Consider the following 23585-nt stretch of genomic DNA (forward strand, 5'->3'; position numbering starts at 1 on the left):
ACTGGAGCGGGGAGAGGGGAGTGTCTGGGGAGGGGCCGCTGCGGAGATGCAGGGCCCGAGAGCCCGTCACGCACCCGCCCCGCCGCAGGTACAGCCGTATCGCGGGCGGTTGGGACCTGTTGCCGCGCGCGCTGCTGAGCTCGCTGTCGGGGCCTGTGCTGCTGCACACGCCCGTCGTGGCGATTAAGCAGGGGACGCACGAGGTGAGCGTGTACTTCGAGCCCTCGCGCCGGGCCCGGAATCAGAAGTCCTTGACGGCCGACGTGGTGCTGCTGACGGTGAGCGGGCCCGCACTGCAGCGCATCACCTTCACGCCGCCGCTGACGCTCAAGTGGCAGGAGGCGGTGCGCGCGCTGCATTACATGCCAGCCACCAAGGTGTTCCTGAGCTTCCGCCGGCCCTTCTGGCACGACGAGCATATCGAAGGCGGCCACTCGAACACCGACCGACCGTCGCGCGTGATATTCTATCCGCCGCCTGGCGAGGGCGCGCTGCTGCTCGCCTCGTACACGTGGTCGGACGCGGCTGCCACGTTCGCTGGCCTGAGCCTGTCCGAAGCCCTGCGCTTGGCGCTCGACGACGTGGCGGCGCTTCACGGGCCCATCGTGTACCGGCTCTGGGACGGCAGCGGCATCGTCAAGCGCTGGGCGGAGGACCCGCACAGCCAGGGCGGCTTCGTGGTGCAGCCCCCGATGCTCTGGCGAACCGACAAGGACGAGGATCAGGAGTACGATTGGGCGGTCCCCCACGGCCGCATTTACTTCGCCGGCGAGCACACGGCCTACCCGCACGGCTGGGTGGAGACGGCCGTCAAGTCGGCACTGCGGGCCGCGGTCTTGATCAACGGCCGGACCAGCAGCTGGAACGACCCCCGGACCATCAACAGCATGGGGCACGTGCACGTGGCGCCCGCCCACCACCACCCGCGCAGCCTCGAAAGGGGGCGGGGCACCCACTCTCCAGCCTTACATGCCGTCACTGCTCCGCACACGACCCAAAAGAGGACCCAATATTAAAGTATTTTTGGAAACAGCAGTGTGGTCCCGCCCCCTCCCTGGCTCAGTCGCTTCCCCAATTTGCAGGAGCAAAACCATTAGCCCTCGCGGTAGAAGGGGCTGCGCCTATCCTGGAGCCCCAGAAGCTGTCCTACTTCTTCCTGGGCCGCGGGCTCCGTTTGGGGGAGTAGGAGGTACAGGATGGACACTGCTTTGCGCCACCGGTAAACGTTAATCACAGTGCCCCACAACGGCTGTCACGACACAGTGGGAACCTTAAGCAAGTAACAAAAAGCCCAGCCGACACTGGGTTAAACACGAGTTTATTTTTCTCATAACAAGAAGCTGGTAAGTAGGGCCCCAGAGGGAGCAGCCCCGCAGGCCCTTCCATCTCGGTTATGTCCGGGATGTGCCCCTGCACCCCATCCTCACTCCTCCAAAAGCCCCAGACTCAAGCAGGTAAGGGAGCCCTGCCTCCACAAACCGCCACCACTCACCCGCAAGGGGCCTCGTCTTAGGCCTCACTGGCCAGGTCAGGGTCACAGTGGTCAGACATCGACTCTGCAGAGCGGTCACAGGAGACCACGAGTCACCACCCCCTCTCGATCCAGAGCCAAGCCGGTGTGGTGGCCTCCCCGCTCCACCTACTCGAGGCCAACCAGATAGGAAAGTGTCAGTTTCAAGAAACCAGCTAAGAGAAGGGAGGCCTGGTGGAGAGCCCCGCCCCTCTTTGCGCCTCCCCTCCCCAGCCTCCGGGAGGGGCGGGGTCGTGGGCGGGAGCTGGGTAAAGTGTCTGGTGCTGAGCAGGCCGCCTCGCCCAGCACGGTTAAGAGTCCGCACATTCCTCCTCCTCCTCCTCCTCCTCCTCCTCCTCCGGCAGGATTTCCAGGCTGCTGTCAGGCTGCGGGACTGTGTCCACGGGGGGCGGCGGAGCCGGTGGGGCGCGGGTGGGCGACAGCGGCAGTGGGGAGGCAGGTGGCGACGGGCTCTGGGGCTCTGCGGGGGGCGCCAGGCCTAGGATCTCCTGCACGTTGTGGGGCAGCTCCTGGCGGGTTGGCGGGTAGGGAGAGCGAGAAGTCAGAGGTTTGCTGGGGGTTGGGGGGCTATCGGGAGGGGTCAGGGACTCACCCGGCAGGCGGTCAGCTGCCGGTAGAGGGCCTCGGCCCGCGTCAGCACGTCCTCCACGCTCAGCTTCATGGTCAGCTCGTTGATGTGCTGTGGGCGGGGGTGGGTCAGGCCTGCCTGCCTGCAAGCACCCAGCCACCACCGCCCCAGCACCTACTCTGTGCCTCGTGCTGGGGTACAACTGAGGGAAGACAGACCGGGCTGGCCCTCCTGGGGCTCACAGTGGAGCTGGGGGATCAGGAGAGGTCCTGTTCTCTCCGGCTGCTTGCCAGGTGCAGCATTCAGGGAAGGAAAAGGGCATGGAGCCCCACCGCCGCGGCCCCGCCCCACGTTAATGCACTGGGGCAGGGGCAGGTGGCCCACTCATGCATGGGCCACATGCTCTGTGAGGACACTGCAGGGAGCCAGGGATAACGGGGTAGGAGACAGACAGACCCCGTCTCCTGGCTACCGTGCTCACAGCTTAGCCAATCATACTTTCCACAATCCTATTTTGAGTACCTACTACCGAAAGGTACTGTGGCACAGGGGCAGGGCCAGCCTCCACGGAGTTCACACCCAGGTGATGTGTCTTCTCCACACAGGTCAGGATGGGCAGGGGGAGGGAGGGGACTGGGAGGGAGCCGGGGTCTCACCTTGAGGATCTCATTGGACCCGAAGCCTGAAAGCATGAGGGTGTCCCGCTCCATGTCCAGGATGGCGCAGGCCACCAGCAGGTGCAGATTGGGGCCAGGGAGCCCCGTCCACAGCACCTAGCAGTGCCCAGGGGAGGGGTCACTGCAAAGCCTCTGCCTCAGGTCCCACCCAGGTCTGCCCCACACCCTGCCCACCTCCCACCAACCTCCCTGCCCCATCCACTGGCAGTACAGCCAATCCATTTCTCCTCGGCCCTCCCACCCCAACTGGCTAGCTCACCTCCCACAGCCGAAGGACATCCGGGAAGGGGAATTCCCTCTTGAACCAGATGAGCAGCCACCGGAAGCAGAAGCAGAGAGAGCCAGAGTCCTGGGAGTCTAGGGGAGGACAGCGGTGGGCGGGGCGGCACTCAGCTGAGAGCAAGCTCAAAATCAACTCCAATCCTGCTCTAATTCACAGGGCGCCCGGTGGTCGGACTGGACTCTAAGAAGTCACCCTGGCTGTAAGAACCCGCACGAGTCTACGCAAGTGGAGGGACAGCTTCAGAGCGGGGACAGGGACGCTCAGCGCCAGCAGGAACCTTCCCATCCTGCCTTCCGGGCTCCAGATGAGGTGAGCTAGCCCCGTGGTCTCCGCTCTCATGTGGAAGGGAGGCAGTAAGACCAGTCCACTCAGGGAAAAAATCTATTCAACATCCAAAGCTGGGGGAGGTGTGAGGAAACTGGCCCTCGTGTACACTGCTAGCAAAAACGTAAGCTGGTAGAACTTTCTGGGAAAGCAGTGATGAAGACAAATGTTTCAAAAGATGTAAAAATGTGTACTTCACTGGATACAATATCACTTCTTGGAATTTAACCTAAAAAAATAATCCACGAATATAGATTCATCACGGTGAAAAACTACAAATAACCTAAAAGTCCAGCAGGTCAGGTTAAATCTATTTTTATACATCATTAAGATGGACAGAACACCATGTAGTCGATAAGACTGATAATGTAGGGCTTCCCTGGTGGCTCAGTGGTTGGGAACCTGCCTGCCAATGCAGGGGACACGCCAGGGGACACGGGTTCGAGCCCTGGTCCAGAAAGATCCCACATGCCGCGGAACAACTAAGCCCGTGCGCCACAACTACTGAGCCTGCACTCTAGAGCCCACATGCCACAACTACTGAGCCTGCATGCCACAACTACTGAAGCCCACGCACCTAGAGCCCGTGCTCTGCAACAATAGAAGCCACCGCAATGAGAAGCCCGCGCACCACAATGAAGAGTAGCCCCCAGGGGCTTCCCTGGTGGCGCAGTGGTTGAGAATCTGCCTGCCAGTGCAGGGGACACAGGTTCGAGCCCTGGTCTGGGAAGATCCCACATGCCGCGGAGCAACTGTACCCGTGAGCCACAGCTACTGAGCCTGCGCGTCTGGAGCCTGGGCTCCGCAACAAGAGAGGCCGCGACAGTGAGAGGCTGCGCACCGCGATGAGTGGCCCCCGCTTGCCGCAACTACAGAAAGCTCTCGCACAGAAACGAAGACCCAACACAGCCAAAAAATAAATCAATTAATTTAAAAAAAACTGTTAAAAAAAAAAGAGTAGCCCCCATTCGCCACAACTAGAGAAAGCCCGCGCACAGCAATGAAGACCCAACACAGCCAAAAATTTAAAAATAAATAAATTAGCTTATCATCATCTGCATTCAAAAAAATAGTACGAGCAACAGCAACTTTAACTTTCTTTTCTTTACGTGAATTCCCTGCATTTTTTATATTGAACAAGCAATGCAGTCAAATTTAAAAGCCGAAATGCAGCAGTCCCCACCCCAGCAGCCCAGAGAACCAGTTTCCAATCCAGGCTCAGGGGTGACTGGAGATGAGAGCTGGTTGGAGATGAGGAGTGTGAGGAGCTGCGCCCAGGTCCTTCGTCTGAAAAGCCTGACAGCACACGAAGGAGCCACCTCAGCAGGCAGCGGGGGCGCATTTGGCAGGGGTAGGGGGCCCACGTCTGCATTCGTTGAGGTTTTGCTCCAAACCACAGTCCTGCTTTTACATATCAATTCTGGGTTCTGTGGGGATGTTTCTCTTGCTTGCACCACGTCCAAACATCCTGGACATTGTCTGTCCACTCCCAGAGACTCTGCAGCAAGGTGTGTGGGCCCACCATCATCCCCTGCCTACCCGCCAAGACACGTACCCAGGAAGTCGCAGAGCGGAGGGTCCAGCACCCTCAAGAGGAGCAGGAGTTGCCCGAGTTGCCGCTTCATCGTCTCTTGACTCTCCTCAAAGTTCCCATGCTGTGGGAGGGAGGGCCACGTGAGGAGCCAGACCCCAGCTTTTGAGGGGGCCTGTCTCCCAGCCCTGCCGAGCCTCACCACGAGCTCCATGAAGCCACAGAAACACCAGAAGGCATCCACCTCGTTCTGAGTGACGTAGAGGATCGGGGAGAGAAGGTCACTCATGCCCTGGACGTAGCCTGTGGGGACATGGGGTCAGGGCCCAGCCGAGGCCTGCAGCGCGCTCCCCCTGCAAGGCCAGCCCCCAGCAACTGCCCCCGGGCTGTGCCGCACCGAGGTCAAAGTGGTACATGCAGTAGGTAAGGAGGATGTCGTTCAGCAGGCCCAGCCCCGGGTTCTCGGGGCCCTCGTAGAACTTGTTGTTCCTATCGGTGCGGCTCACATCTCTCTCTGTGGGGACAGGGGGCAAAGCGCAAAGGCGTGAAAGGTGAGCCCTGTCCCTGCCGGCCGGCCGCCAGCACACCTAGGCAGGTGTGGGTCATCCAGAGACCATCTTGAACGCTCTCACGTGAGGTACTGTGCTTCACGCTCACCAGCTCGCCACACCCTCCCAGCAGCTGACAGTTACTAAACCATCAACAGATGGGGAGACTGCGGCCCAGGGAGGTAGGATCACTTGCCAAGATCTCACAGTGAGTAGGTGGTAGATTTGAACCCACGGAGCCTGGCTCCCCTCCCGTGTTCCCCCATCCCCGACCCCAGGGCCACTCACCCCTGCTCACCCCCCTCTCACTCCCCTCCATCCCTACAGATGGCCTTGCTCCTGCTCTTAGGGAGACAGGGGGCTCCCTCGGGCCCCTCCCAGCTGTTTCTGGTCTCACCATCCCACCCTTGCCCCCCACCAACCAATGAGGCTGCGGTATCCGTGCAGCAGTGAGTTCCTCCGCTCCTGCTCCGGGCTCACAGATTTCCACTGCAGCTTCATTCGGAAATACTCGTCCCTGAGGGGAGCGGAGGAGTGAGATGTAGGGACACCCCCCGCCGCCTCATCCTACAGGGCTCAGCCTAGCTCACCGCCCCTGTGCTTCCCCTTCCCCACATCTCTCATGACACACAACACCCTTGGGGTTTTTTTGTTGTTGTTCAAAGTCTGTCACCCCCATTGGACAGAGAGCAGCAGGGGCAGGACCGGGACACACGGCAGAGGCACAAGATATACCAGGAACGACGAGAGGTGGCCCCATGGGGTTAGGAAGCCCGCTGCAAAGCGGTGACCACTGAAACGGCACGGCGCCAGAATGAAAACGGCATCGGGGATGGGCTCTGGGCCCTACAGGGGCGGGGCCTGGCCCACTGCCTCTGTCCCCGCTGTGCTCAGGTCGACGGCCCGTCTGTGCACGCGTAGCGCGGCGGTGCCGGGCCGCCCACTGGGATATGCTGTTGATCAAAAACCTCCAGTCGACTCAGGAGGCCAGAGGCTGCAGCGCAGCAGGGCAGGAGCCACGGCGTCTCACTCACGTTTTCTTGCGCACGTGGGCCTTGTGCTCCTCGGCTGAGCCCTCCCAGCTCAGGTACCCGAGGAGGAACTTCCAGGCCTCGCGTCGCAGGCTGGGGCTCAGACCCTGGAGGGCAGAGGGCAGCTCAGACGGGCCTCCCCTTGGCTGCCCGCCGACCCTGCCCACCCACTCGGCTCCTCACCCCTGAGAAGATGCGGGCTTTCAGCTCAGGGACCTGCTGCAGGCGGCCCTCGGGGCCCATGCGGCGGGCCCACTCCTCCTCCGTGACCGGAGGCGCCCGCTCCACAGCCGGCCTCGGCCCTAGCTCCACCTGGGGGACACAGGACGAGTGAGCCCAGGGCCTCGGCCCAACAGCGTTCCCCAGCCCACCGTGGGCCACTCCGAGTCAGCTCAGAGCCCTTCTAAGTTGCACGGACGGACAGAACGTCTGGGGCAGGAAGCATCTCCTTGGCTGGGTCAGTGAAAAAGTCACCCCCCAAGTCAGGAAAGCCCCCCCAGTAATAGTAGGCACCAGGTGCACAGGCTACAAGCACCTTCCAGCAAGTCACTCATGAAACCCGATGAGGGCGATGCTGTTATCATCCCCATCTCACTGGGGAAACAGAGGCCCAGGGAAATGCAGTCCCATGCCCACGGTGACCGCCAAAGAGCAGCAGCGTCCACCCTGATACTCACACAGGAAATGACCTCAAACCCGGGCTCGGGTTCGTCATCGGGGGCTGGAGGCAGGTCAGGGGAGGCCCCCTCCTGGTGCGGCTGCAGGGCTCCGCGGAAGAAGTTGGTCACACGGGAGAAGCTGCTGAAGGTGGTGGAGTAGGGGTCCTGGAAGAAGCGCTGGGGACAGGGCCGAGGGGCGGTCACCGTCCACCCTCCCTGCCTGGCCTTCACGGCCCGCCCTTCCCTGCCCACACCGGCCAGCCTGGCGCTGGGGACTCACAGACACCACGTTGGAGCTGTCCTGGTCAAACAGCTGGAGGTGGTGGAAGGAGTTGGAGAGGGCCGAGGAGTCATGGGGGAAGACAAGGTAGAGGCGGGAGTCCTGCGGGGAGCTGCGGGCAGGGCATCTGGGTGACACACAGGCAGGGTGCCCGCTTTTTCCTTTTTTTCTCAGTGTCCCGACTGCCCATGAGGAATCCCTCATCTCAGGCCTGAGACCCCAGCTGGACCCCAGGGATGGCACAGGCCCCAGGGCTGGTCAACGAGGGCCTTCCACCTCCCTGGCCAGGGTGACTGCCTCAGGGATAGGCCAACGAGAAGCAGCCCCAAGATGCTGCTGGAATGTGGGAAAGAGGTGCTTTCTACCCACCGGGGCCCCCAGAGAATGACAGCAAACGCAGAAAGAAAAAGAGCAACTCTTTCTGCACTCTGGGACCCGGGTCCCGCCTGATGTCAAACTGCCCTTTGATGTTGCAGTTACACGAGCCACTCAAGTCTCTTTTTCCTGCCTTTAAATCAGTCTGGGTTGTATTACTTTCACAGCCCTGAGAGAGTCAGGCTGCATCCCTGGAGGGGTGGGGCCTGGGACAAGGCTCACCTGGCCAACAGTAGATAACGGCTGAGGACACGGAGCAGGGCGCGGGTGCCCCCGCGGTGGAAGTGCAGGGCGGGCAGGGAGCCTCCGGCCTGCGTAACCAGAACCAGGTATGCCCAGCTGAGGCCCGGCTTGGAACGGCGGATGGACTTGAGCTCCCCCAGACTCGCGGAGAAGGCCCAGGAGCCCCGGGGGGAGCTGGGCTCTGCACCTAGAGGGACAGCAGCGTCGGGAGCAGGTGGGGGTCGGGAGGCGGGGGCGTGTGGAGCCAGAGGCGGCTCAGGCATCTCCTGAGAGCCCACTGCGAGCCAGCCCCAGGCCCTCTGGGAAAGGAACCCAGTAAAACTGGAGGGAAGCCTGGGGGATGCGTGCCTGCCCCCAAATCTCCCCAGGCTCCCCATGTCTGTCCCCTGCCCCCCCCCAACCCTGCCTGTCTCACCTCCAACCCTCTCTTCACTCTAGACCTCTCAAGCCACAGCAAAAAGGCTGTGGTTTCCTAAACACACCCAGTGCCCCACACCTCTGGCCTTACCCCCGCTGCTCTCTCTGCGGGGAGAGAAAACTCTCAAGCATCCTTCAGAGCTAGGCTGTGGCACCACCCGTTCCTGGAAGACTCCTCTGCCCCCTACGGGGTTAGATACCTCCTCTGGTGCCCCCAGCACCCTGTGCGACTCCAGGATGGCCCGAATTACCCTGTCACCCTGCAACCATCACCGCCACAGCCTGGAAATTCCATGGGCAGGACTTACGTGGAGGTGCCCACAGCCAATCAGGGAGCCCGGCCTGATGAGCAAGGCTGCAAACCTCAGGGACGCTGGCCACGCTGGACCTGGGCTGGGGACCGCCCTGCACCCCCCACCCACTCACCTGGGACTGGAGGCCACTGTGGGTGGCCATCTTGACTGTGGGCAGCACAGCCCATGGAGCCATGACCACTGAGGGTAAGTCGTGTCTCCGCCTGCCCCCACCCAGGGGCAACAGTTTAGTCTACCTCTCGTGGGCTCTGAGTGGCGGTGCCGTGGCCGCACGGTGCTGATGACGGCCCAGTCGGGTTCATAGCCAGGGTCAAAGGTTGGTTCCTCCTCAGAGGTGCAGGAGTCTCCCCCACTGGTGTCCTTGGGGGAAGACAGGAAAAGAGACTGAGGGACTGTGGATTCAGAGTTTCCAGATCTGAGCCTCGAGGCCACCCTGGGAGGTAGCCCCATTGAACAAAGAGGGAAACTGAGGCACAAAGAGGGCACAGCACTTGCTCTCAGGGTCGGTCACCCAATGCGGCCAGGGAATGGGCCAGGATTTGAAGCCAAGTCTCACGGTGGCTCTAACCAAAGCACCCCCACATAAAAAGCAGACAGCTAGGCAGGGGCTGGGGTGCTTTGCAGTCAGACTGCCAGAGGTCACTGTGCTTAAAATAAGTAGGTAGGAGTTACTAAAGTAACTCAAATCAGGACCACAATCAGATACGACTTCACACCCACTAGAATGGCTAGAATAAAAAAAGACAGGCAATAGCGAGTGTTGGTGAGAATGTGGAGAAACTGGAACCTCTTACACTGCTGGTAGGATTGTAAGATGGTGCAGCCACTGTAGAAAACAGTCTGGCAGGTCCTCAAAAGGTTAAACGTGGAATTACCATATGACCCAGCAATTCCGCTCCTAGGTATACACCCCAGAGAAATAAACACGAACACCCACGCAAAGACCTACACATGAACGTTCACAGCAGCATATTCGTGACTGCCAAGAAGTGGAAACAACCCACTGCCCGTCGAACTGATGAATTAATAAAATGGGTAGATCCATACGATAGAATTTTATTCAGCAATAAAAAGGAAGGACGTTCCGATAGATGCTACAATATGGATGAACCTTGAAAGCAACCTAAATAAAAGAAGCCAGTCACGAAGAACCACATAGAGTATGATTCCATTTATATGAAATATCCAGAAAAGGCAAATTTATAGAGACAGAAAGCAGGTTAGTGGTTGCCAGGAGCTGGAGGAGGGGAGTACAGGTACAGGGTTTCTTTCGGGGATGATGAAATGTTCCGGAATTACACGGTGGTGATGGTTGCAAACGTGTGTGAATACTAAAAACCACTGAATTATGCACTTTGACAATTTTAAGTTTTCATAAAGCTTGAATTTTTTTGAGTCTGATGGTAAGTGAATTCTATCTGAATAAAAGAAAAAAATAGGTGGCTCGTATTTTGTTATGAAAGTAACATGAAGTGCCCAGCATGGGGCCAGCTGGTGGCTGCTTTTATTGACATGAGCTCAGGGGCCTGTTGGGCAGATTCAGGGAAACCATGCAGAGCAGGGCCATGCTGAGGGTCAGAGTGCAGTAAAAGCCATGCTGGCCATGAGCCGTGGAGGAGGGCAGGGAGGGAACAAAATGTGTGAGAATTGCAGCAACTGGGAGAGAATTCACAGCTCGTGTGTCTTCTTCCTCTATGGGAACGGCTAGAAAGGTAAAACATTTCCCAGGCTCCCCTGAAGTTGCGTTCCAGGCACAAGAGCCTACCAATCAGATGCACTCAGATCTACAAAGTGGAAATTGGATAAGGGCAACTTCCTGCCACTCTGGCTGGTGTTTGGCTGACAAGGAAAAAGGAGGAGTCTCATCTCTGTCTTCATCTTCCTGCACACAGAGCGGTAACTGGGGCAGCAGTGGGGCCGATTAGCAGCTCTGATGGTAGTATTCTCGAACTTGACAACTCCAATGACAGTCCCATTCCCTACAGCCCTGCCCTCACTGGATCGCAGCTCCCCTGGCAGGTCAGTTCTGCAGTGTCAGTCCTATTCCTCTAGCTTCTATAAAAATTCTGTAAGCCTCCACGTCTCTGCATTTAACCCCTTGCTGCTTAAAGTAACTGGAGTGTTTTGTGACTCTTGCAGTAAAACCCTGCATGATTAGAAGGACTCAGACTGTGGGGTATCTGCTGGATATTCCAGACTGACAAGCCACTCCCACAACAGAAGCTGAAATATCCCAATATCCACTTTCCCAGCCTTCCCTGCATTTCTGAATGGCCTAGGGACCCAACTCTGGCCAGTGGAAGCTGAGGGTACATCCGCGGGGAGTCTGAAGAAGGGAATTCCTGATAAAAAGGCACCTACAGGAGTGAACACCCTATTCAGGTTAGCCTCTATGTGCTGTCAAGGGAGGACATGGTGTTTGGAACTGTGGCAGCCAACCAGGGCCATGAAAAGAAGACCAAGGAATGGCAGGGACACCTGTCCACAAGCTGCCAAACCAGCCCCTGGCAAAGCCATCTGTGCCCTCCCTGTTTTGTGACACGAAGAATTTGATAATTTTGCCAGTGTTTACACAAAATAATGATAATTAGTGTGTTGTCTGTCAAATGTTTGCAGCTCTCCACCCCTCGGGCATACAGTAGGATTACAGCTCATTGAACTCTACTGGCTGAGTGGAGACATGCAACTCGTTCTGGCCAAACGGCTGGGATATATCACTTCCAAGATGGACTGTTTAACTGCCAGGGAAAAACTTCTAGAGATCTCTTTCCCTCTGCCACAAGGAATGAGACCTTTAAGATGCTGGCTGCTCTAGCAGCATGCTTCCTTGAGTAATCATGATGAGCAGAGCTCTTTTGCCAACCTGAGATACACATGTAGAGTGAACAAAAACAGTTAAAAAGGCTGGAGCTCCAGCAGCCCTTCTGGACCAGAAGGCAGCCTTAAGAACAGATGCCACATGTTGAGGATTACAGAGCAATGTTGGAAGGAAGCTGAGTCATTGATAACATATGAACCTATACTGCTGACTTCTGGGCTTTGTAAAAAGAGAGAAATGAGCTGTTACCTTGTTTAGGTCGCTGGTATTCCTGTTTCTATTACATACAACCAAATGCAACTCCTAACTGACGCAAAGCTTTCTGGAAAACCTCTTGTTTTTACTGATAAAAAGGACAGATATGATTGGTACCCTGCTGGCCCCTTTTTCCTGCCTTAAAAGGCAGATGCAATGGCTGCAGCTGAAGTGGTCATTTAAACACCACTAGAGCAAGCACAGTAGGTTCTCAGCAATCCAAGCCTTGATGTCACTAGCCAAGGACAGCAGCCTCATACCATTTGGAGTCTTGTGAGGTGAAAGAAACAAACTTGTTTGCTCACTGTGTTGTCACCTCAGTTTTGTGTTCCTTGGAGCTGAATGTATCCTGAATTTATATGTGTCCTTCCCATTGATGCCTGTCTCAGTGGGTTTCTGTTATTTGAAAATAAGAGCGCCAAGGAGGACAGCAATATTCTCAAGAAAGGCACTCAGACTGCCTGTGAGGTTGGTGAAAATGCAAAATCCTGGTTGCTGCTACTTCAACTTCCATAGGGGAGGCTCTGGAATCTCCGTTTGAAACCCCATGGCCCCAGCTGAGGCTTCATCCTCTCTTCCTGGCCCGTCACACTGGCCTCCTCCCCGACCTCCCAGCCCCCAATCTCCCTCCATTTGGTCCTTCCATCCATCTCCCACATGATCCCACAGATGGGGCTTTCCATACCCATACCTTTCCCCTCCCAAGGCTAACCTTGGCCCCCAGGACAGGGTCCAAGCTTCTCAGCCTGGCATTTCAGGCCCAACCATCTTTCCAGCAAAACCCTCTAAAGAGATATCCCACGTTCCGTTCTGCCCTGAAACACCCTTCTTCCTCCTGTCCCTGAAATATATTGTTTTTTGGGGTTTTTTTTGGCCGTGCTGTGTGGCATGTGGGATCTCGGTTCCCCAACCAGGGATTGAACCCATGCCCCATGCAGTAGAAGCGCAGAGTCTTAACCACTAGACCACCAGAGAAGTCCCCGCTGAAATATATTCCTGCCTGCTTCTCATCTCTAGAGTCCTAGCTCAAATGTCTGCTCCCCAGAAGGAGACGTGCTCTGGAGTCAGTATGTGTGGGTTCAAATCCAAGTTCCAGTACTTCCTAGCTTTTCTGACCTCAGGAGAGGATGAGAGGATGAGGTTTCCTCTCATCGTGCCTCAATTTCTCAAAAACAGAATGAGGGGTGAGGGAGGACTTAGGCAGTGTCTGGGTTGGATTCATCTCTGGGTCCCAGCACCATCCAGCACAAGGGCCTGACAAGGAGACATCTGGAAATGAGAAGGGCGAGGTCTTGTACCCGGGGAAGGAAGGAATCCTGGCGAAGTGGATGAGTAGCCTCTGTCAGGTCTTGTTCCCTCTCTGGACACGATGGCAAGACAGCCCAAGAAAAAATGCCACACTCCGTCAAGTCCTTATGGGCTGAGAGCCCGTGGAACCTGAATCCACAGGCTGAGTTGTCCTCTTGCACCCTGGCAGAGCTCTCCCAAGAAGCAAAGGGGGTGAGGAGGCAGGCAGCTACCCCCATGGCCACAAATCTCATAGTGTCTACTCTCTTTCCGTGAATGGGCATCTTCAGCCCCATTTCACAGAGGAGACAAAAGTGAGTGACAGAGAGAACTTAGGTCCCAACCAGGACCACACATGCTCCTAGGGTAGGTCTGGAATTGTATTCAAGTCCTTCAAATGCTTTCCACTGCCCCGACCTAGAAAAAAAGCAAGTGGAGAAAGGGGAAGCAAAGGTAGCCTACCTTCTTGGAGAAGAAGATTTGGGTGGAATCTCCAGCCTCCTCTACAGGAGCCCAGTGCAGGAGGACGTCATTGTCCTGAGGGAAAAAAGGAAGGGTTGGGAGTGCTTCCCTCCAAACTCCCCAAACCATATTTCCAAACTTCCTCCCAGTTCTGGACCCTCAGCCTTAGAAAGCCACCTCTCCTTCTTAACCTCCCGTTGCTGACCTCCACACTATACTCCTACAGACGCCGCCTCCCTCCCGCTCTAGGCCTGCCCGAGCCCTGCTCTCTCCCGGCCTACCTTCTCCACAACACGGATGACGCCGGCGATGAGGGAGTCCGGGTCTTGGTGCTTCTTGGCACTGGTGTGCAGGTACACGCCTCCTTTCTCAAATACCACCTAGGAACGGGAACCATTGAGGGGCGGGGCCCAAGCGTGGGAAGACACTCAGGGGGCGGGGCTCAAAAGAGAGCCAATGGGAGCAGACCCGGGGGAAGAGCTATTCACCTTGGGGGCGGGGCCCAGGGTACATTTACCTAGAGGATGGGGCCCGGAGTGAAGCCTGTATAGCGCCAGGCTTCTCTGGCACTCCGGAGGATGGGGAGGGGAGAAAGGGGGAGTGCATTCCAAACTGGGTGAGCCGCAGGGGGCGGGGCTAAACGATATGGGTCTCCCTAGGGCATTGGAAGGAAGGGTGACAGCGTGTTTATTAAGGGAATGGTGTGCTTGTTAAGGAGGTGCTGGGCTCCCAGAGTCCCTGCAAGTCCTGAGAAAGAAGCAGACCACCGGAGGGCGGCGTTTCGCATAGACGGAAGCGAAAGAACGCGTCTTCAGTGCTTACCCTGTAACCGGCGCCCTCCATAGCCGCGGCCGAGACTTCACTGCCCCGGCTCCCTCCTTTTCCGGGTCAGCGTGCTGTCACATCCGGATAGGAGACTCCCCTCAAGCCCAGACAGTGGTGGTGTCCCCGTCTGTTCTAGAATAAGAATGGGTGTAACCATTTTTCAGAATGGGGTGGTTAAACTTGAACCACGAGGTATCAAGTCACGTCACAGACGCTAAAGGTGGAGCGGCCAGTGCGCAGGCGCAGCAAAACAGTCCTAACGTAGACGTAAACAAGGGGGCGGGTCCAAGAGCTCCACCCCTCGCTCAAACTGGCTTGGAAAGGCCTACTCCTTTCTCCATATTGTGTACTGGCATCGAAGCCAAAGAGATGCCATTTTGCTCGAGGGCACGGGCAAGGCCGGTCAGCTGCGGCCATGTTAATGCGGGGCAGTCCCATCTCTCTGCGGGGCGCGAAAGCAAGGTCCTAGAAGAGAGAAACGGTTAAAGAAAAAGGTGAGAGGAGCTGTACATCACACGAGGCCCCGAAGGACTCGGGTTAACGGGATGAAGCCGTCAGTATCCCCGGGGACGGAGCGGTCCCAGACGAATTCCTGAGTCACCGTCGAGAGAAAGCGTTCTGAGCCGCCATATTGAAGCTGGGCAAACCGAAGCAAGAAAGGATGCCATGTTGGATCTTTGCCAGCCTTGGTGCTGAGGGGGCTAGGTTGGAGAGAGAGCCCATATATACATTATGGGCAAATGATGCCAGGCTGGTTGCCATGTCATTAACGGGCCCTGCTTTCCACCAGTTCTGTGGAAGAGGTTATTATGGGGGAGGGACGTTAGGTCGCTTGCATTAGTATACTGTGGTCCTGAGTGTGCGTGTGCATTTTCCCCATATTTCTTGGGGAAATGTTTCCGAGCAAGCTGAAGCTTTTTTTTTCACCATCTTTCTTATGGGCACCCTGCCGTCGCCATTGCTCCACTGTGATTCGGCGAAGCCCCCGTGGCCGCCATGTTGGTCTCGGGCAGCCGAGATAAGGGAGGCGGAGTGTGCAGAGTGGAGGCGGGCCAACCATGCGGAAGTGACGCAAGGCACCGCCATGTCTTTTGAGGGCGGCGACGGTGCCGGGCCGGCCATGCTGGCTACGGGCACGTGAGTGGAGGCGGCGTTGTGAACCGCGGTGTGGGGAGAATTTGGCCGTCCGGAGGAGAGGGGTGCTGGGAGGGCGAGCCGCTCGCGGGAGGAGTATAGCCAGCGTAGGTCAGAGGGCAGAAATCGCCCAGTGACCCTACGCTGAGCGCTGGAAAGGTGTCGCCCGCGGGAACCGTCGTGTCTGACCCGAGGCAACGCTTAGACAGCCTTATCCTCTGGTCTCTAGACCCACTAGGATCTTTACTTTGGCCGTGGACCATGTCCACAGGGTCGGGGGGTTACTCGGTGGGGCTTCGGGGCGCCCCTCACCCGTCCAAAGGCGGGACTTCCGGTCCTGGCCCCCACCTGGGCGGGCTTTCCTGTTTTCTTGCTAGAGAAGTGGGTCTTTCCCTGGACCCCCTGGCGAAATGGGGATTCTGAGCGGTAGAGAAAGACCCCGGACATTCACCTGCCCCCGGCCACTGGGTGCATCCTCGAGTTCCTCCCACCTTGGGGTGGGGGAGGGGTTTACTTCCAGTTTGACAGGTGGTGGGAGGGGACTTCGCTAGCATCCCTCATTCCTTGGGGGGCTTTTCCTCTTTCCTCATCTCTTCCTGGAGTCACTTTCCTCACTTCATCTCCTCACCTCATCCTAAAAGGTCAATCACCTTACCTGTCCCTTCCTCCTCCTGTGGAGGACAGGTCTTACCTCCCTCTCTCCCTAATCTTAAACACCTCCATTTGGGGGGAGGGAGGATCTTCCATCTCTAAGCTCCTTGGAAAATACAGAACTTCCTCCGGAAGCTGAAGGAGTGGGAGACTCTCCTGTGGGGTACTTGGCTTGGTTACTCTCCTGTTGGTCCTGGCAACTCTCCTGTTGGGTAACCGACGCCAGAGAGCTCCCAAGCCTTGGCAGAGAGAGCTGCGTGAGTCACCCTTCTCCTCTTTGAGGTGTGTGGGACCCTCATGACCCACTCACCCCCACTTCACTCTTTTCAGCTATTCTAAGCTATAGGAGTTTGATCTACTCTTAGAGATGTTGTCTAAGAAAGGAGTTGAATCTTGGTGTCCCAAGGGAGTGAGAGCCCCCTGGCCTAGCACTAGAAGGCTTTGTGACATTGGACCAGTCATTTCCCTGCCCTGAGCCTCAGTTTCCTCCATCAGATGGGGCTGACCCAAGGAGTGGCTGTGAGACCCTGTGCAGCTCCCAATTCTGTTGGCTTTTGGAGTCAGGCAGACAGCACCCACTTCTGCCCTTTCTAGCTGTGTGCCTTCTGGTCAGTGCCTTAAGCTCTCTGAGCCTCATTTTTCCCATCTGGACTAGGAGATCATAAATCTTTCCCCATAAGGTAGGCAGGATGGCATTTGGGATTAAGAGCAGGTTGCCAGATCCAGGTCCCAGCTGTCCATCTCTCTAGCTAAATGACCCCGGGCAAAATACTGAATCTCCCCAGGCCTCCATTTGCAACTGTAAAATGGGGTGATCATAGCTCCTCCCTCAAAGGGGTGGTGGGAGGGTGGAATGAGATTGTTGATGACACCCTCGGGTCCCTGCCTAGCCTGTGGGAGGTGTGGTATAAACCTGCTTCAGGGTCTGTCAGGACTGGTACTGGTTGTGCCTCACTGCAAGGGCTTTGTACTCGGTGAGCTTCAACTGTCTCATATGTAAGGTAACAGCTCCTACCTTTGTGGGTCAGGTAGGAGGGGAGATGACAGGTGCAGAGCCCCTGCACAGAGTAGGTGCTTAGGAAACACTGGCTTCTATGATCTTGAGTCACAAAGGGCCTACGAATCGAAATCAAACTTCTGTGACCCTAGAGGGCTAGATCACGGCCCTGCTTGAATCCCTGCAGTGACGGGGAGCTTGCTGCCTCTCTGCGGAGGCTCCTCAGCGGCCCAGCAGGCCCAGCTCAACCACTGGTTTACAGGGAGAAGACAGGCACAGAGAAGGCCATTCAGTGGTGCAAGGTCACACAGCAGTCAGGGCAGGAAGCCAGGCCCCTTGTCCCTTGTTCCTCTCACCTTGTAAGGAGATGGATCCAAGCAGACTGTCTGCTTAGGGCTGACCTGTCCTGGGGCCACAGATCACTGACCTTGGGTTGCTCATATTCTGATGGAGGAGGCAGCCAGAGGTACAGCTGTCACAAGCTCGTGTGACATGAGCTATAGTGGAGGTAGCCCAAGGCATTGTGGGTCTAGGGAAGGCATCTGATCCCTACTGCGGGTCAGGGAAGACTTCCAGAGGACCTGCCGGAACAGTCTTGTAGGAAGTGCGAGAGCTTTGTGGGCAGAGGACAGCTGGCACCCCATTTTCTGCTCGACCCCCGCTCTCTGAGACCTACCATGTCCTGGACAAGGCTGGTGTCTCAGAGATGAATCTGATGTCCACACTGGCTGGGGAAATGGATGTGGATCCAGGCAGTGCTCCCCAGAGGGATATGTGCTAGAACGGGGGTCACTCAGACATTGTGGGAGCTCACAGGTGGGGAGAGGCCAACCTGAGCTCTGGGTGAGTGCAGGAGTGACAAGTACATGGAGGACAAGTGGTCCCGGTAGAGGGGGTCCACCTTGACTGAAGGAGCGTGTAAGGATATGAGGCCGGGGGCAGGCCCTCCAGCGCCGGGCTAAGGGGCTGTGACCTTGTCCTGGGGATGCGGGGGAGGAGCAGAGGCAGCTGCAGGGGTAGAAGGACCCCCTGGGGGGCTGTGTGCCAGCTGGACTGGAGGCTGGGGCAATGGTCCAGGGCAGCACCGTCCATCAGAAATATGATCTGAGCCACCTGTATAATTTCAAATCTTGTATGAGCCACATTAAAAAAGTGGAAAGAAAACAGATGACATTCACTTTCACCCTATATTTTATTTAGTCAGCGTAAATAAATGTGATCATTTCAACATTTAATCAACTTCAGATTGCTCATGAGATATCTTACATCCTACCTTTTTGTGCTAAGTCTTGCAAACCCCGTGTGGATTTCACACTCGTGGCACCTCTCACTTTGGATCAGTTACAGCTCAAGTGCTCCCTAGTCACGTGTAGCTGATGGCTTCCATGTTGGACAGGGCAGGGCCAAGAGGAGAGAGCTGGGCTGCGGGGATGAGGGATGGGGCTGGGGGGAAGATGCGGAGCTCAGCTGGGATCAGGTGGAGAGGAGAGGTGGGGGTGGAGTCCAGGGACTGGTGGACACACGGGGCTGGGTGTGGACGGTGAAGTCAGTGAAGCCTCAGCCCACTGTGTCGTGCTCTGCCCCGCAGGGCGCGGATGGCGTCGGGGCGCCCCGAGGAGCTGTGGGAGGCCGTGGTGGGGGCTGCCGAGCGCTTCCGGGCCCGGACGGGCACGGAGCTGGTGCTGCTGACGGCTGCGCCCCCCCCGCCCCCCCGTCCGGGCCCCTGCGCCTATGCAGCCCACGGTCGAGGGGCCCTGGCCGAGGCTGCCCGCCGCTGCCTCCATGACATCGCCCTGGCCCACCGGGCAGCCGCCACCGCCCGGCCCCCCATGCCCCCACCAGCACCGCAGCCGCCCAGCCCTGCACGGAGCCCACCTCGGCCTACCCTGAACAGGGAGGAAGATGAGGAGGATGAGGACGAGCCAACGGAGACAGAGACCTCTGGGGAGCGGCTGGGTGTCAGCGATAATGGAGGTGAGAAGGACAGGGGCAGGGGCCGGGGGGGGGTCCTGGTAAGTTGCCTCCTCAGTGGGTTTTTCTGGAGGGGTACAGCGGGCCTGTCTCTGAGCCCTAATGTTCATGTAAGCTGCAGCCTTGCCTGTGACTCACTCTGTGACCTTGAGCAAGTCATTTCTCTTCTCTGAGCTTCAGTTTCCTTCCATCGTGTCTGAGAGCCAGCTCTGTGCTGGGAGACGCTGGGCACAGAGAAAGCCAACTTGGGGTCTTTTCTCTAGGGACTCTGGGTCTGGCCAAGGAATTGGAGTCCTGACATGAAGCAGTGCCCTGTGGAGGCCATGGCGGGGGAGGGAGCCTCCTGAGCCAGGAGCATGAGTAGAACAGAATTGTTTCCAAATCTGGGGTGCCTAATGCCTGTGAGAGCAAAGACAGGAGTTAAAGAGGAGTCAGGGGTACAAGCAACAGCTGAAGAAGCAACTGGCTGCATTGGTGGAAACGTGGAGGTTGGATGCTTCCCAGAGACTGTGCTGTAACATTAGGGCTTTGAAGAGTGAGTAGGAGTTCTCCAGCAGTGGGTGGGTGGGGGACTCAATAAGTAGTTACTCATTTGTTACTGTTACTACCAACGGCTGACTTCCTCACTGTTGCTGGAGAAACCCTCATAGGATTAAGGGCACAGACTCGAGCCAGGTGGCCTGGGTTCAAATCCTGGTGACACCACTTACTAGATTTGGGACTAAGCGCAAGTGAGTTAATCTCTCTGTGCCTCCAGGTCCCCGTTTGTCAAACAGGGATCATAATCATCTCATATTTCTCTCAGCCTGTATTTTGAGTCGGTTCATCCCAAACAGATCTTACAGATTTCATGTTCGTCCAGCCAGTTGCTTTCACCTGGGGATGTACCAGATAGAGAGAAACTGGATTTATTTCTGCCGAAGGCCAGTCAGATAACCAGGGGAAAGGTGTTCGTGGCAGAGGGAATAATTATTCCAGAAGCCCCGAGGCTTGCAAGGGCCTGGCCAGTGTGGGGAACAGAGAGGCGGTGGCAGTGGCCGGAGTCTCGAGCGCATGGAGTCCAGCGGGACTCAACTGATCCGGGCCTCTAATGCCATCCACAGGACTCTTTGTGATGGATGAGGATACCACGCTCCAGGACCTGCCCCCCTTCTGCGAGTCAGACCCTGAGAGCACGGACGGTGAGTGTCACAGGCTGTCCCCATCCCTGGAGAGGGGGGTGGGGAGCTGGGAGGAAGGCAGCTGAAGACAGAGGCTGAAGTCCACCTTCTCTCCCAGATGGCAGCCTGAGCGAGGAGACCCCCGCTGGGCCCCCAGCCTACTCAGTGCCCCCAGCCTCAGCCCTGCCCACACAGCAGTACGCCAAGTCCCTGCCCGTGTCCGTGCCCGTCTGGGCCTTCAAGGAGAAGAGGACAGAAGCTCGGTCATCTGATGAGGAGAACGGGCCGGTGAGGGGCAAATGGGAGGTGGGGAGGAGGGTGTCAGGAAGGGCTCAGAGCTCTCTCCTCCAGGAAGCCCTCGGACGTGGATGCCACGTTTCTCAGGATTGATCCTCCCCTCCTACTCATAAGGCTGGCTCTTGGGCTAGAGCGCTGCAGTTTTAACTATCACAGCCTTGTAATGTGCCCCAGTGCCTTGTAGAGAAAGCAGCCTCTAATTTCCAGGAACAGTACCGTTTATAGAATACGTGGTCTGCGCAGGGCACAAGTATTTTAGTATCCCCTCCAGATTGGGAAACTGAGGCTCAGAGGGGTCAGATCACCTTCCACCCTCACCCCACATATTGCTGGCCCCTCCTGGAATTTGTGCCACCTCCCTTGTCCTCTGTTCCTCCCTCCCACACTGTCCTACACATGGAGTTCCTGGGCTGGCCTGGGTGGGTCCTTATCTCCCATCACTAAAGCTCCCTGAAGCAGAGGGGAAACTGAGGCACTGAGAATACACATGACTTCCTGAGACTCAGCCCGTAAGGGGCAGCGCTGGGATTGGAACCTAGCTTACTTCTGGAAAAGAGCTATGGACTTGCAGGGAGGAGGCCTTGCATCCCATGGTTCCCCCTCCCTATGACACCTCACAGTGTCCTCATTTATAGACTAGCAGGGTCCATCAGCTGCTGCTGTCCTTGTTTATCACTGGTGGAAACACAGTTAATTAACTGAACCTTTGAGGCCTGAGTGCTGGGTCCTGGGCTGGCCTCTGAGAGGGCCCGGGTCCAGCTTCTGTTCGTGGCCTCTCCCATTCCGCTGGGCGTTAGGCCCAGCTCAGGGTGACAGGGGCCTTAAGGGAGGTAGTGCTAGGGCTGGGGCTGCAGGCAGAATGACAGGACCCCTCCTCAGTGGAGACTGACAGTGAGAGGGCTCCTTTCTCTACAGCGCTGGTGACATGGTCGTTCACCCTTCTTTAGCAATCACTGTGCTGATTATCTCAGAGCCTGTTATCAGCCCCGTTTTTCCGAGGGGAGACTGAAACCTAAGGAGGTAAAATCCCTGTTGACAGCTAGTGGGTGGCAGAAGCCTGATTAGAACCTGACTGAATCCCGAACCCGGATCCTTAGACGTGAGACCCTCTGGGTGCACACAGCCGTGATGGTCAGCAGACAGGCAGCACTTCCACTATGTGGAAGGACGGCGGTGAGACAGGCCTTTGTGTGTGCACATAGGAGGCGGAGAATGGGGGGGAGGAGAGGGGCAGGAAGGCTCTTTGAGGAGGTGGTGTTTTGAGTTGGGTGGCAGAGCCCTAAATGGAGCAGGACAGGGTGAAGGGCCTTCCTGGCCGTAGGCATCGCAGGGGCAAAAGTGCTAGGAGAGGACCTGGAGCCCAGGGTGTAGGCTCTGACCCCGGCCGTATCGCCGTTCCCGCAGCCCTCCTCGCCGGACCTGGACCGTATCGCGGCGAGCATGCGCGCGCTGGTGTTGCGGGAGGCCGAGGACACTCAGGTCTTCGGGGACCTGCCGCGGCCACGGCTCAACACCAGCGACTTCCAGAAGCTGAAGCGGAAATACTGAGGTCCAGGGAGCTTCCCGGCCCGGCGTCCGCCCCACCCCCACACTACACCCCTGCCCCGCCCCCGGGGCCCGCCAATCCGAGTCAGATCCGGGACCGGCCTCCCGGGCCACCAGGATTGACCAGCCCCTGCCAACCCCCGCCGCCCTTCCAGCCCACGACCGCTCCCGCGCGGATGAGCGATGCCTGTGCAGTTTCCCGATTGGGTCTGTTTTCTCTCTGCCCAGCGACAGATTCTTTCTATTAAGGGATTGTCTCGCTCCTCGATCGGGACGTGGCTAGTTGGCCAACTTCGTCGTTTTCCGCCTAGCAACAAGGGCTTTGCTCGCACGGCATTGGCTCCATTCCTGAAAGAGCACAGTCAAGCTCCAGGATTGGGTAGTGGCCCTCGACTTCAGCACGGTGAATGGGCAGCTCCTTCACTTGATTGGCTCGAACACTGTAAAGGGCTTGACCAATCTCCCGAGAGAGCCATCACCCTTCCTGAGTTCCCCCGCCTGATTGGTTCCACTTCTGGGGGCGTGGCCAACCCTCTTCCTGTGCCCAGGATTGGCCTGTGGCCTTAAATTTACGTTCTTTACACTACTGGGGCTGGGGTCGTCTTTTGCCGAAGTCCTGACAATTGTCCCTCTGGCCCCCTCAGGGATGGCCCGATCCTGTTCCTGCGTTTGACACCCTCTCATTGGTTCCATCCCACAACAGCCTGCCAATCAAACCCGTCCTTGCATCCAGGACGTTACCAGCTCCCGCCCCTCTCCCCCCACCCCCACAGGTGCCTTAAAGGGCCCTCGTCCACCCAAGGTGGGGGGCAGGGGGCCTCACTCTCCGGCCCTGGTGTGGGGGAGAGAGTGGGGGGTCGGGATCGGGAGTTGGGAGGGGCGCTCTGAGATTAAAGAGTTTTACCTCTGACAAATGAGTCTGAGGTGTGTTGTGGGTATTCATTTAACATTTTCTGAAGCCAAATTAGCAGCGTCTCATTGCTTCTCAGTGCAACGCTGGGAATTGGACTCGTCCCCATTTTACGAACAAGAAAAGAGAGGTTCATGGGGTGGGAGGAAGGATTCCATTCCTTCCTCGTATGATCGTGGAGTCCCAATCTTCAGGGCTTTGAGTGTTGGGATCGGAATAGTTTAATGAGTCAGTCTCCTGAGCCCACATAGTGCCCAGGAAAGCCAGGAACCTCCAGCTGAGGCCGGGAGTTTTCTGACTAACGTAAGACAGCTGGAGGTTAGAGAACAAATGGCTCCTGGTCCGAAGATGTAAACGCGGAATCCCCATGTCCCATCAGACCACCACCAATGGAATGCTAACAACAGACAAAACTTAGGGCAAACTATCACCTAGACACTTTTATAAGTTATTTACATGTACTAACTCATTTAATCTTCCTAGTAACCCCAC

General features: G+C 57.2%; 3 protein-coding genes across 8 annotated transcripts in view; 2 read left to right on the forward strand and 1 right to left on the reverse strand.

Annotated features, from left to right (window-relative positions):
• The window catches only part of IL4I1 (interleukin 4 induced 1), a 50224-nt gene extending 37950 nt beyond the window's left edge, over positions 1–12274 (forward strand). The window contains exons 7-9 of one of the 3 annotated variants that reach the window (XR_011376984.1): positions 89–8967; positions 10674–10800; positions 10921–12274. Coding sequence is in view for 2 of the 3 variants with exons in the window: in XM_060289696.1 (XP_060145679.1) it covers positions 89–1016 (928 nt within the window). In the remaining variant the exon portion in view is untranslated. The other 2 variants (XM_060289696.1, XM_070044270.1) reach the window with 2 other exon arrangements.
• TBC1D17 (TBC1 domain family member 17) lies at positions 1303–14628 on the reverse strand. 2 transcript variants are annotated; one of them, XM_030849898.3, is made up of 17 exons: positions 14426–14628; positions 13885–13983; positions 13604–13678; positions 9018–9141; positions 8030–8237; positions 7433–7559; positions 7171–7329; positions 6677–6805; positions 6497–6600; positions 5885–5979; positions 5312–5428; positions 5117–5217; positions 4939–5038; positions 3036–3133; positions 2756–2872; positions 2124–2210; positions 1303–2040 (listed from the first exon to the last, which is right to left on the reverse strand). In XM_030849898.3, exons 1-17 carry the CDS (start codon positions 14444–14446, stop codon positions 1822–1824), a joined length of 1980 nt encoding a protein of 659 aa, XP_030705758.1. In that variant the 5' UTR covers positions 14447–14628; the 3' UTR covers positions 1303–1821. The 2 variants fall into 2 exon arrangements, with proteins under 2 accessions (XP_030705758.1, XP_030705759.1); XM_030849899.3 differs by having other exon boundaries at positions 7433–7544; positions 14426–14626.
• Positions 14629–14820: 192 nt separating this feature from the next.
• Positions 14821–23098, forward strand: AKT1S1 (AKT1 substrate 1). Of its 3 annotated transcripts, none has more exons than XM_030849915.3 (5): positions 14821–14922; positions 18799–19184; positions 20285–20362; positions 20460–20629; positions 22043–23097. In XM_030849915.3, exons 2-5 carry the CDS (start codon positions 18806–18808, stop codon positions 22184–22186), a joined length of 771 nt encoding a protein of 256 aa, XP_030705775.1. In that variant the 5' UTR covers positions 14821–14922; positions 18799–18805; the 3' UTR covers positions 22187–23097. The 3 variants fall into 3 exon arrangements, with proteins under 3 accessions (XP_030705775.1, XP_030705773.1, XP_030705774.1); XM_030849913.3 differs by lacking the exon at positions 14821–14922 and adding an exon at positions 14930–15565 and having other exon boundaries at positions 22043–23098; XM_030849914.3 differs by lacking the exon at positions 14821–14922 and adding an exon at positions 14931–16495.
• The last annotated feature ends 487 nt before the right edge of the window (positions 23099–23585 follow it).

Source organism: Globicephala melas, chromosome 19 (assembly GCF_963455315.2).
Source record: "Globicephala melas chromosome 19, mGloMel1.2, whole genome shotgun sequence".
In the NCBI taxonomy this organism is placed as follows: domain Eukaryota; kingdom Metazoa; phylum Chordata; class Mammalia; order Artiodactyla; family Delphinidae; genus Globicephala; species Globicephala melas.

Coding starts and splice junctions, on each gene's coding strand:
- TBC1D17 (XM_030849898.3), bottom strand. CDS start 14,446: ATGGAGGGCGCCGGTTACAGG. Junction 8,238..9,017: donor CCACTCAGAGCCCACGAGAG/GTAGACTAAACT, acceptor CTGTCCCTCTAG/GTGCAGAGCCCAGCTCCCCC. Junction 5,218..5,311: donor CATGTACCACTTTGACCTCG/GTGCGGCACAGC, acceptor ATGTCCCCACAG/GCTACGTCCAGGGCATGAGT.
- AKT1S1 (XM_030849913.3), top strand. CDS start 15,366: ATGGGCACCCTGCCGTCGCCATTGCTCCACTGTGATTCGGCGAAGCCC. Junction 20,363..20,459: donor AGACCCTGAGAGCACGGACG/GTGAGTGTCACA, acceptor CTTCTCTCCCAG/ATGGCAGCCTGAGCGAGGAG. Junction 20,630..22,042: donor CTGATGAGGAGAACGGGCCG/GTGAGGGGCAAA, acceptor CCGTTCCCGCAG/CCCTCCTCGCCGGACCTGGA.